General features: G+C 53.2%; 1 protein-coding gene across 16 annotated transcripts in view; it reads right to left on the bottom strand.

Annotated features, from left to right (window-relative positions):
• NFIX (nuclear factor I X) overlaps window positions 1–13,014 on the bottom strand; it is a 156,242-nt gene that overhangs the window by 85,036 nt on the left and 58,192 nt on the right. For 9 of the 16 annotated variants that reach the window (XM_024101300.3, XM_024101301.3, XM_024101302.3 and 6 more), the window contains one exon: window positions 1,916–2,447. In XM_024101300.3, coding sequence (XP_023957068.1) covers window positions 1,916–2,447 — 532 coding nt within the window. Of the gene's footprint in view, window positions 1–1,915; window positions 2,448–3,000; window positions 3,827–5,330; window positions 5,517–13,014 lie in introns of those variants that run through there. The other 7 variants (XM_024101299.3, XM_024101304.3, XM_024101305.3 and 4 more) reach the window with 5 other exon arrangements.

Below are 13,014 nucleotides of genomic sequence, written 5' to 3'. Positions count from 1 at the left end.
TGTGCACTGAGTTCCATGTGCGCTGGGCTCCGTGTGTATTGGGTTCCGTGTGTGCTGGGTTCCGTGTGCGTGTGTTTTGAGGTTCCGTGTGCGCGTTTATTGGGATTTCATATGCGCTGGGTTCTGTATGCATGTGTGTTGGGGTTCCGTGTGCGCTGGGTTCCATGTGTATTGGGGTTCCGTGTGCACTGGGTTCTGTGTGCATTGGTTCCATGTGCCCGCTGGGGTTCTGCGCGTGAGCGTCTGTTTGTATGTCAATGCTCTGTGCGTGCATGCGCGTGTTGAGCGTTAGTGTGCATGCACACGCGTGTGTGGGGCGGTTGCGTGTGCGGATCTACAAGCCTGACCCTTTCCCTGTTTCATTTCATTTTGCGGGTTTGTTCTTTTTTTAAACCCACCCAAGCCGTGTGCAGGGGGCGGCTGGCAGCCTGCCCTCTCCATGCCCTGAGTGGCGTGTCAGCAAGCTTGCGGTCCTACCAAACCGAGCACACAGACGCTGTCCTGGCGCACGCACCCAAACCAGGGGGAAACAGCCTCCTGGCAAGATCAGATCACGGGGGATATAAATACAAACCACTCGGGAGACAGGAGCTTGCAAATTTGCTAAGAACCAGCAGGGCTAAAGACTGGATCCTGCTCAGGTCTGCCGGTGTCCCTTTCTGCTCTCTAAAGACGAGACAGCGAGAGAGAGCTGGGGAAGTTTGGATGCTGAGACCCAAGGAAAGAAGACAAGGAAAGAGAGGAGGAAAAGACAGAGAGAGACAAGAGGAAAGAGAGGAAAGGTCAGAGAAAGAAAGACAGAGAAAAACAGAAGAGAAAGAAAAATAGAAAGAGGGAAAGTCACAGAAGGAAAGAGAGAGGGAAATAGGAGAGAAAGCCAATAGAAGACAGAAGAGGAAAAGTAAGAGAAAGAGGAGGAGGAAATTCTGGTCGACCTCTTCATTACAAGTTAGTTGAGCAAAATGTAAACACAGAAGCACACTCCACCAACCAGTTTGGATTTCAAAGTCTGCAGCAAATTGGGCGTATCTGGGCAAAGGCTAAAAATGAACCAGGCACTTCTGTTTTAATTGGAAAGAAAACAAAACAAAACAAAAAAATTGCAAAAGGAGGAACTGAAAAACAAACCATCCCGCCCCCAAAGAAACACCCACTTTCAAAACAAAATAATATAATAAAACGGAGACAGAGGGGGAAATCTGAAAGACGTACAAGTGTCTGGGGTAGGAACAAATGACAAGAGCGTTTGAAAAGAACCGAGTAACTAACCCTCCGAGAGAGAGAGAGAGAACCGGCTTCCTGCCTGGGACAGTGCCCACTGAAATTGCAGGATTATTTCCACCGCCACACAGTGAAAAAGTGCCCAGCGCTGCCGAGTTGTATGTTCTGCGGTTCACATGCCATCGGCGCAAACCCCCAAAACCCAGCCGACAAAAGAAACCAACAAAATCCAGACGGGTTCTCGGTGACCATCAAAGCGAAAGGGAAAGGAAAAATCCCCTCTGAATGAAAGCGCGTTGCTTTCCCTCCCACATCCTGAGTCCTTTCTCTTCCCGTTTTTTTTTTTTTCTTAAGTTGCCGTTTGCACAGTTGTGGGCATTTCACAGGCGCGTGTGCACAAGCACCCCGCCCGTGCAAAACAGGGGGCTTTTCACCACGGATCGTGCGTATGAAGACGAGGGCAAGCTACCAACCACCCCAGATTGCCCAGTCTCTTGAGGGTGCTGATGCCGAGGGTACATTTGCACAATAAACAACAGAGGCCAATTTGTTAATTACGGAGACAAAGATTCAAGGAGGGAATTAAAAAAAAAAAAGAGAGAGAAACAGCTCGACCCCTTGAACAATTCAAGCTCACAACAAGCAGCAGTGCTGGGGGACGGCTGTTAAGGGGGTGGGGGGCCATTGGACTTACCAGGAGTGTGAACAAAATACGCCAAGTAGAGATCCAGTTCTTTAATTGTGACTCCAATGTGGTGCGGCTGGACGCAGAGGCCGGGGTTGGAGCACTGTGGCGATTTGTACAACCGCTCCCCGTCAGTACTTTCGAGCGGGATCCCTTTGAATAAGATGACCATTACAAGATCCAGTCTCCAAACCTTGTCGGCCTGCCTCAGACAGTCAATCCTGCGGATTTTGCCCTTCTGGTCCGGGTTGGAGAGGACGCAGCAGGGGGCTTTCTTACCGGTGATGGTCAGGACAAAATCCTCCCGGAACTCGGGACGGATGTCTTTGCGGAGTTTGGCCAGTAACCGCGATGCCCATTTCTGCTTGATCTCCGGTTTTTCCCCCAACAGCTCGTCCTTCACGGCGCGCTCCTCGTCCTTGGACATCCGCTTCTCGTGCTTCTTGAAGTACTTTCGCTTCCGAGCTTGCAGGTTGAACCATGTGTAGGAGAAGGCACGCACATGAGGGAGGAGAGCTTCGATGAAAGGGTGGAATTCATCCTGGGGGGAGGTGGAAGAGGGTGAAAAGAGGGAACGAGACAAAAGGGGGGGGGAAGGTTAGAACGAGAAAACAGGAATGCAATTTTTTTTAAAAACCACAACCTTCCCGACCAGTCGCATGGCCGATCCCGAGAACAGAGCCGGCGCGGAGAACCGAGTTCAGCGCCACACAACACAAGACCAGCCCGGAAGAGAATCCACCTCAGTTGGGACAGTGGTGGGTGTTCATTTTTTAAATCTTTTCCATCTTCTGCCTTCCCCTCCCCAGCTGCAAAATAAATTTCACAAAGGCCAAAGAAAATTCACCATCAGCACTAGAAACTCGAGGTTTCGCTACTTTTTCACTAATAACCACGATAAAGTTTGCCTTGGCAAGACCGGGGTTAAAGACAAAATTGGCCTCCGGCCCCATCCTTGTCTGCCCCCCCCCCATACCTCAATTCTCGGGTTAACCTCTTTGCCAGCAGGTGTGTGGGGGGTGTTATTTGGAAGATCTGCTCTTCCTAAAGCTGCCTCCCCTCAAACAAAATCTGACAAAAAGCAAAATCATTACCATTGCTCGGTCTCATTCCGGCAGAACTCAGCACCCGATTCGGAAATTCTGGACTCAAGAGTTGCGGGTTGAGGGGGGGAGGGAAAAGGAGGTGGGGGCTGTGAGATGGAGGGGGAGGAGGGGACAAGGAGGAGGGAAGGTAGAAATTTTAAAGGGAGGAGGAAGGGAGGGGAGAATGGGGGGCTTGGTTGGTTGAGTTCTCAATGGCGGAGGGAATGTAGAATTTTAAAAAATGGGGGGGCAGGAGGGACAGAAATACAGGAAGGAAGGAGGCTGACAATGGAGGTGTGGGACACAGTTGCGCGATGGATCTAGCACCCCAATAATCTACCGGAGGAACCCCCCCCTCCCCCGCGGCAGGTCCAAAATAAATAAATCAGAAATTCACAGAACGGCCCCTATAGAAAAAAAAATGAAACAAACAAACAGAGGAAGGAAGGAAGAAAAAACCCAGGGAGAGGGAGAGGGAGAGGAGAGGCAGGCGGGGGGGTGGGAGGGAAGAGGGCTTTTCGGCGCTGGCAAAGGCGCAAAGAGGCCAAGTTAGCCGTCGGTCCCTCCGCCCGGGCGGAGGGCGAACGCTGGCCTAGGGGAAGGGACGGACGCCGTGCTGGAATCGACTGCGCTCAGCCGCTGGCAAAACCCAAAGTGCTCAGGCTTTTGGGCTGGGTTTTGTTTTGGTTTTGGGGGGTTTTGTTGTTGTTTTCCTCCCTTCCCCCCCCCTTTTTTCCCTTTTTCCTCCTAAACTCTCTCGCTCGCTCCTTTCATGCTCGGTCCCCAACCATTTGCCTGTGCCAAGGCCAGCAGAAGAGGGGGGAAAAAAACAGAAAGAGCGAAAGAGAGAGGAAGGATCCGCGTATTTGGCAAGGAGACACAGTTCCAGACCAGCCAATGGCTGCATCAAAGCGAAAGGGAGGCGGGGGGTGGGGGGATTGGCGGAGCAGAAACTGGGGAGGGTTGTATTGGGAGGGGGGGGGCCGGTGGCACAGAGAGACTGTGCAGTTAAGAGACTGAAAACAATTTGCCAAATCGACAAGTTTATATCTAATGAATAAGCAAAGTCCAGCCGCGATTCGGTTTTTTTTTTCTCGGGCGGTGGATATTTGGCGTGCGGAAGCCTGGCAGAATATTGCTAAATAAATAAAAAACTCCGTTCTTCACCGCCCCCCCACCCCCACCCCAACAACCAAAAAAAAAAAAAAAGGCAGTCCCACAAGGCCTTGGAAAAAACAGCTGTTCTCTCTTTCCGTGTCTCTCGTTCCCGCATTCTCTCTCGCCGTCTATTTATAAAAAAGGACAGAAGAAGATTTCGTTCCAAATCGCCCCCCCCCCCTCCCCACCACACACACAAGGTTCGGATTAAAGCCACGGATACTTTTTTCTAAGCAGCGGAATCGTCAATTTCAAACCCGCCCATCCCCAACCGCACATAAAAACACCATCCCGTTAAAGATTTTTTGCATCCTAACCGAGGGCCCAATCCGACAGCCGCTGAGGGCTTTCTGCGGCCACCCGATCGGACCCTCTCCCCTGCCAAGCTGGACGATTACTTTTTCCAAACAAAAAAAATTCAGATGCCGACTGACTTAACTCCTTACCCCCAACCCCAGCGTTTAAAGACACTGTCATGGGTGGCAAAGTGACTTGCCAATATTAGCACACAGACCAGTTCCCTAAAGGGTCCGATTTACTTTTTTTAAAAATCCTATGAAGCAAAAAACCCCAAATCTTATGTTTGAGGGAGACGGGTGTGTGTGTGTGCGTGCAAAGTTCCGATATTTTTAAAGTCCCCTCCAATGCCAAGCTAGTCTCTTTTAAAGACGATCCCTCCCGACGTCGTCTCTTTTCGAGGCAGGACTATTTATTGTCTGTGCTGCACGCTCAGCTGCACCGAATGGCAAAGCCGCCCGTGAAAGCAGGAGAAGGTGAGGGGAGAAGGGGCACCCGGGAAAGACGAGGAAAAAGGGATGAGAGAGGAGGAATGGGAGAAAAGAAGGGGGAGGGAAGGGAAGGGAAAGAAACAGCCAGAGGAGGGGGTTGAAAAGAGAAAAGAAACAGGAAGATTGAGAAAGTGGAGGAGAGAAGAATACACCCGAAGGGAGAGAGAGGAGAGAAAATTAAAAGAAACAAATGGGGGGGAGAGAGAAAAAATGGCCCCGATTTTCGGGCTTTTCTGGCTGTGCCCCCAGGCAGCACCCGGCTGTAAATCCAGGCGTTTGAGGGGGCGCAGAGCAGAGGCGACGCTCGCTGAAATAGCAGCTCTTTTATCCAAAGTGGGGGGCTCGGTCCCAACCTCCCAATGCCCCCCCCCCATCTATCCATCCAGCACTTACACGGCCGCTGTCGCCGTAGTACCGCAGCATCCCTACCCCGCGCCCGCCGGCCTGGCAGGGCTCCGGTGACAGGTAGAGCGGGCCCGGCACACTGGCTAACCCGCCGCGGCTCTATCCCCGACGCCCGCAGGCAGGCCCAGGCCCTGCTGCCAGCCTTCCAGCTCCCGAGCAGGCTGCCAAGGAAGTGAGAGCAGGGATTGTGGGGGAGGGCCGAGGTGGGGGGCGACGGCTGTCATTTCCCCGTCTCCCCCCCCCGCCCCCAATCCCAAACCTAGCCGCAGCCCAGTAGAGCAGGGTACGGCAATCCCTAGGCTCCAATCCTTTCCTTGTACACAACGCACAGGAAAGCCAAAATACGCTGTTTGCTAGGGGAGAAATTCAGGCCTCCCTGCACTTACACCTGTGGCCAAGCCCTGACCTGGGCGGCACGCCCCGCGGGGAGCCAGACAAAGGTGTCTTGTCCCCTTCCCGCCCTCCTGCTTTGTCGGGGGAGCCAAAGGTGGTGTTACAAAATACCTGTGCCTGCCTGCTCTCCTCCATTGGAGAGATGGTGTGTGTGGGGAGGGGGGGGTGGACTGGTGCCATGGAGGCACGAAAGCTGAGTCCAGAGAGGGGGGGAGAGTGTGGAAATTACAAAGAAAGAGGAGAGCGAAGAAAGAGAGAAAAAAGAGAGAAGAAAAAAGTGAAAGCGAAAGAGGAAGAAGAAGAAGAAGAAAAAAAAGAACGAACTATTTTCTCCAAGAAGAAACTATTCCGAGTTCAAGTTACCAGGGTTTAGACCCTACTCCAGGGCTCTCGCTTACGGCAGGGGATTTACTGGTTCCTAGCTGCTCCGAGGGGGGATCCTTCCCCTGCTCGGGGATGGTTTCCATCAGGAAAATACAACAAGCATTTAAATCTAAAACACACACACACCGAGTCAATGTGTAATTAACGCCCAGTCTGAGTGTAAAAGCACCCAGCAAACGGGAGAAAGGAGGTGCTGGCAGCCGACCGGGCTTTGTGGGGGAATATCAGATGGAAACTAAACAGCCAGGGGGAGGAAAAAAAGAAAGCAGGGGCCAAAGAAGAAAAATGGAAATAAAAAGTCGGGCGCGGGGTGGGGGACAGAGAGAAGGAGAAACCCAAGGGCTGAAAAAGAAAATGGAACAGAAACCAATGGAGAGAAGACGAGAAAGTGGCAAGGGAGGAGGAGAAAAGGAACAGAAAACCCAGAGCAAAGCTGGAGAGAGACAACGAGAAATGAAGAGTCTTTTTCTAAGGGCGCTCGCTCGCCTCCAGCCAGCCGCCCGCTCTACTGGGCTCGACTCCCGCTCAGAGCGCCCCTCGGGAATGGGCCTGGGCGGGCATCGCTTGGCATCTGTGGGGCTGGCCTGGGGCCACCCTTGTGAGTTAAAAAAAATAAAATAAAGAGACTCGGGTACGTGACAGCCCCAATTCGCCGTGCCATGGGAACAGGCCTGCTCGGCGCAGAGCCTCCCGTCGTTCCACAGGCACACGCCACCACCGCTGGGCTGTCGGGTGCTTTCTCCTCCACGGCGATGGCTGCCGTACCTCCCCCCATCCTGCCGGGCCCTGCAGTGCTCCAGTGTTGAATAGGGGTGGGTAAAATACCCCCGTGGACGGCAGTAACAACCTGAAACACGGCAGCACCGTTACTGGAGTCTCTCAAGGAAGGGTGGCAGAGGAAAGAGGGCAGAAGTACTGGCCTGCGTGCCAACCCACTGAGGGTCCCCAATCTAAGCACAACCCCCACCGCCATCTATGGGGCAACTCCCCAAACAGCTCTGCCAACACATGGACTACGGCTGAGCGGGGCCCCTGCCATGCAGAGCTGCGCCCAAGGGGAGGCTATCTTTCCATTGGGCGTGGATGAGGCACCCCCCTGGGTTGGGGGGGTCAATACACCAATGCCAGGCAGCGGTCTCGAGCGGCCGGTGCGGCGGGCTGGAGGTTCGGTCTTTCTGGGTTCTGTGCCCTGGCACCCGCAGCTGGTAGCGACAGCCGCAAAGAGGGCAGCTTATTAGAAATGCTTCTCTCCGAGGAAGAAAGAAGTAGAGCAGAAGAGACTAGAAAAGAGGCACGGCTGGGCAGAGGGATTTCAGGGGGAAGAGAAGGCCTGGGAAGGAGGCAGAGAGGAAAGTGGGAAGAAAGGATGAGGGGAAAAGGAAGGCCAAGATCCAGCCAGGGAAAAGAACCCGATTGCACGCCCAGAGCTGGCTGTGGGACTGGGCCCAACTGGCTGGACGTCCCACCCAGCGGGGGGTGCCCCCTGGTCCCCCAACATGCAGACACAGTCGGGGGAGGGGGCGTTGCATTTCTTTCTCTGCCGCCCCCAGCTAAGCTCATCCCGCGCGACCCACGCCTGCGGAACTTGGAAGCTTTTTACGAAATAGGAGTTTTTTCAATTCACCCCCCCCAAAGACGGGGTCATTTTTAACCCCCCCCCCGCCCCCTCCCAACCGGGTTACAGCCAGCAAACTCCGATTCCTGCTTCTTCCGGGGGGGGGGGGCTGCGGGGGGTTCTCCAAGGCCTGGGAGACAGTTTATGAGTTTTAATAACTCCAAGTCAAACTTTCTGACTCTTGATCTTATCTCCTCTTCCCCCCCCCCCCCCCCCGACACACACACTCTTTTCATTTTGGGTCTCTCTCTTTTTCAGCAGCGGCATGTCAAGCTTTCTCGGCGTTGCCATAGAAACAGTCACTGGCACCCTGGCAAACTATTGCCCCAGTGAATGAATAGCACATAAATTTCGTTTCTCTGCAGCGCGAGCAAGACCTGCGCCGCCTTGGTCTGCGGCTTGCACTTGCAGTGATGGGGGGGGGGGGGGGGGGCTTTTAAGAAACTGAGGCTAAACTTTTTTTTTGCAGCGGGGGGGGGGGGGCTTGACTTATAAACTAACCGAGGGGGTTTATTCCTGCTCAGGACATCTGCCCCTTACGTACTGGGGAGGTAGTTTAGAGGGAGTCTGCCAATCTCTTCTACCACCGCTCGGGGGGGCTCAGAGCTGGAATTACTTTGCCCCCCTTTCCCCAGAAGCTGTGGACTCCCCAGCCACAACGCCGATTAAAAGCGAACACGTCTTTTTCTCGACAGCCTGAGCCACTGGTGCAAAAAATGCCCTCCCAGAGCTGGGCTGGCACAGGCCTGTGAGGAGAGCTTCTTCCTTTCCTTCCTTCAGTGTCTCTCCCCGTTTGCTTCCCCAACAGCCCCAATGCTCTTCAAAAGCCAGAGTCCAGTTCCAACCCTTCCAAAGGAGGCCTCATGAGTTTGTCTGGCCTTACGATACGGACGTCCCATACAACTATATCTCTAGGAAACCCCACGCATGCAAATCTGCCGCCGTGTAATAATGATATCGCTCTGTTTTCTCTCTGCATTCTTCTGCTCCTACACAAAGTGTTTGCTTGGTACGATTTTCCCTCTCTGACCCGATTTAGTCCGCACAAGAGAAAACTGTGCAGCAGACTCAATGTCCTAACGAACTTGAGTTAATTAATGCTAAGAAAGAAAGAGGCTCCCCTCAGACACTTGAATCATGGTTCACTAGCCCTTTCAGTTTTCTATTTGCAAAAAAAAGGAGCCCGCATTCAAATATTTTTTCATGTCTGAGCAGAGAACACAAACAACGCCGAGAGCTGTAGAAGGGGAAATGAAGTAGTTGCCCGGGATGCAGAGCACAGATTTGGGCCGGGAGATCTGCACATATAACATGAAAGAAAAGGGCTGGTTTGCAGTGGATTTAATTTTTTTTTTCTTTCTTTTTGCTGGGCGACTGTTGGCAACAGCAAAACGCCATCGCCAGAGCGGAGGCGAAAGAGCAGCGGGTCCCACTGCCCTGTTTGCTAGCAACTTTAACAGATTAATAAATGATTTTAACACCAAGCCAAGTGCTTGGAGGCAAACGCAGGGAAGAAGCTGGAGCGCCCAAGAAGAGTTAAAAACCCCACCAGATTTGTGAAGGAGAGGAACAGCTGGAGTTTGGAGTGCCACATGCTGGCCCCGATCCTGCTTTCCGCGCACAGCCAAAACTCTCTTTCAACGCAGCGCTGTGCCCGCGTTTGGACTGCAGGATCGGGCCCAGCTGGGAGCACAGCTAACAAGGAGTGCCTTGTACCCGTCCGCTCTGGGGGCTTCAGTTCTGCACATGTGCACACGCGAGTCTGTCTGCTCCTGGCTACCCCTGCGTCCACCAGGAATAAGTCCCCGGACGCTGAGGGAACGACCAGGGAACAGGGAAATCGGAGGTTTCAATCGACGGAGCGCCAGCAGCACAGAACGGAAGCGGAGAAGCGAGGACTCGGGCCCAGCCAGCAACCAGAGCTGCTGAAGTTTCCCCTGGCACCTGCAAATACTTGCACAGCTTTCCCTGTTTAAACGTGCCGTTTGCCTCTCTAACCATTACAGTGGCGAGAACTGCAGCGAAGGATCCGGACTCCCCAAAAATAAGCCGACTGGCCCCCCGTCGGTCATTACGGCTCTCGCTGATTCGGATTCAAACCGCCCGGGGGTCCCTACCCCGCACTGTACAGATCCCCGCAGGGCCTGAAGCCCCAAGGACAATGGGTCTGTAAGCCCACTTTGACTTTCAGAGGCTCCGGGAAGCCCTGCTCAAGTGACCAGCGAAAAAGAGTTCGCCCTTCTCATCATCCGTCCCCAGTTAAAACTGACTGTAAAGGGCTCGGAGGGTGTCGAGACCTTGATAAATATTATCACGGGCGTTATATCATCAGAGGGTTCTTTTGTGCCGATCAGGAAAGCGCCGAGGAGTTTGGTGCAATCGGTCAGGGCGTGCCAGGGTGGAGGAGGGGATCTAGGACGAAAGTAGTAAGGGGGTTGCAGGCCAGGATGGGGGGCACTGGCAGAGCTGGCAAAGCAGGGACCGATTGAAGGGGGAGCCAAGGACTGGGATGGGGGGGGGGCTGAAGGTCAGGATTGAGGGGCATCGGCAGAGCTGGAGGGGGCAGCCCAACACTGGAACAGCAACGGAAGCTTGCGGGTCGGGATTGAGCTGGTGGGGGGAGCCCAGTGCTGGCACAGCAGCGGGGTTTGCAGGGCAGAGCGGGGGGCACTGCCAGAGCTGGGGGGACGCATTAACAGCAGATGCCCTCACTGTACCTGGCTCTTGTTGGCTCTGTCGGCCCTTTGTTTCCCGAGGGGGGATCGGGGGGGGACCACTGACAGTCAAACACCTCCTGAGCCAGCTCGACTTCTAGCGACAAAAAAAGTTTTTATTTCTGTAAAAACTAAGCAAAGGAACCGCTTGGCAAGTGGAAACTCACAACCACCAAAGGGGGGAAAAAGGAATTTCATTAATAGGAAAACATCTGACAAAAATAAAACAGGACAGCAAATCTCTCCTTGCTGGGGCGCAGGTGGTGAGACCAGGGCCAGCACCTTTTTTGGGGGGAGGGGGGGTTCTTTTGGAAATGCAACAGCGTTTCGCTGTGTCTGTTTGCTGTGCGCAGGAAAATCCTTGAGGCAGATGTCTCCGACCCCACCGATGCAAGGAGGCGAACCTTTTCCAGGGACGCCGGTGTAAATCCAGCCAAACCCCACGCCGGATTTACACCAATTCTCTTTCCTTTCCAGCTGCTCGCCACTTGCCATCAGATTATTTTTTCTGATAAAAATACCCAGCTGGAGGGAAATATTCCAACTCCCCCCAAAGCCAGTGAAAAGTTCCCGTCGATTTCTGAAATGTAACAAAGGGAGAAATTCCGGAGTCTCTTTGATCGAAGGACAGAGTCTCATTTATACATATATTCATTTCAAAAAATATTCTTTAAAACCAACCACCACTGCAGATCCTTTCCAAATCTGCATCCTTGCTCCCACGACAGGGAATGGGAATACGGAGAGACTCCGGTGATAGCAGGATCTGACCCATTTTAATGAAATAAAACTGGGTCTTTTCCCTCCCCTTTTTTTCCTAACACCATTCTCAGTTCACCCCACCCACACCTGCCCTGGCTTCCCAAAACTGGGAATAGAGCAACACCGGAACCGTACAAAAGGCAGGGAAGGTATGAAGCAGATTTGACGACATATTATGCAAATAATAATAGATCATGCGACAGATCCCGGGTCAGATTACTCGAGGTTCACATAAGCACAGGGAGAAGTTTCCCGTATTACTTTAACGGCGGTGGAGAAGGTGGTTTGTGAGCTGCAGGAAAGTGGGGGCGTTGGTTACAGGTTTCCGGGGGGTAAATACAGAGCGAGATTTTTGCTGCAGTTTAGACGCCCCTTAAAAACCAATGTTGAAAGGCAGCGCCCGGAGCAGGGAACGCAGCCTGGGGGCTGGCCAGCAGCCTTGACGGACTTCAGGGGCTTTTCATTTAATATTCTGCCCGTGTATCCCATTACAAAAAAAAAAGTCCGGGGCCGCGGGTAAAAATCCTGACTGCCCAGCCCGTGTGTCAGGCCGTCTGCAGCCCGCAGCTAGAAGCCAATTCGTGTCTAAACGGGGAGGAAGGTGAGAGGTTGGCGGAGGAGGACGCCTGGAGTTACTCGCATTTGCCAGTTTGCTGGATTTGTAACTCAGGCTGCAATAAAATTCAGAAGGGGGAAGGGGGGGAGTTCACTCCGAAAAGAGGCAGAAGTTGCCGACGCTGGAGGAGACAATGCATGCCACGGGAAAGAGCAGGGGCAATTTACTTCTCACACTTTAATTATCCCCATCTTGAACATTTCTTTAAAAGAAAAAAAAAAATCTATTCTAACACTTACAAAAAGCCCCCAAATCATCACAGACTTTCACCGCCAGGCAGAGCCCAGCGCTTGACGCCAAAGGGAGGGGAAGAAAATCTCGCTTTTCACCGAAAACCACATTTGGATTCAAATTAGAATAATTCACTCCGCTCCAGCACCGCGGTGGGGGCTGCGGGCCCGATCCCCGGCTGCGACGTTACTCCCACGAGGAGGCCTGTCGGGAGTAACGTGTAAATGTTTGCTCGGGATCGGGCCCTACCTACGGCCGGTGCCAAGTCTGGCTCTTGTAGTTGGCGAAATCAGGAGTTTTGCCACCGATTTGAATGGATGCAGGATTGGGCCCCCCCATAGGTACATTTCATGCTTTTATTCTGACCCCTTTATTTCCAGAGGCCAACAGGAGCTGAAGGAATTGTTGTTTTAAGCAGAGGTTTGGAGTTTTGCAGCAGACAGGCAGGGACGTCGGCCTATGGAAATCAGGGCTGGAACACGGGGCCTGAAACTCAAAAGGGAAAGCTGCCTGTCCCAGGGCTGGGAACGGACCCAGCGGAGCGAGGCCCCCACCCAGCCCCTCTCTCTCCAGCTGGTACTGGGCAACACGGCAGAGCTGAGCTCCTCGGAAGCCACTTTACCTTCCCAAAGAGGTATTTTCCCAGCCCTCCTCACACACGCCTGACCCTCAACGTAAAGCAGCTGTTTAAACCCCCCCAACAACCTGTGCAATTCTCTCTGCAGAGGGGAAACGGCTCAGATCCTCCCAGGGGAGTTAGGTGTCTAAATAACCCTCGGAGATACCGAAGGCTCCACTGAGGACTGGCTTGTAAAGGCTAATCCAGGGTGATTACCTGGGCCGGGCAGGTTGCTTGCTACACAGATTCAAAGCACGTCACTTTACAGGTCTTATCGGAGGTTCTCAGCAACCGGGACTGCAAAACCAAACCACGGGCCTGATTCAACCCAGTCCGAA

Source organism: Chrysemys picta, chromosome 22, assembly GCF_011386835.1.
Source record: "Chrysemys picta bellii isolate R12L10 chromosome 22, ASM1138683v2, whole genome shotgun sequence".
NCBI lineage: Eukaryota > Metazoa > Chordata > Testudines > Emydidae > Chrysemys > Chrysemys picta.
Note: the sequence above shows the minus strand (reverse complement) of the source record. Positions and strands in the feature narration are given on the sequence as shown.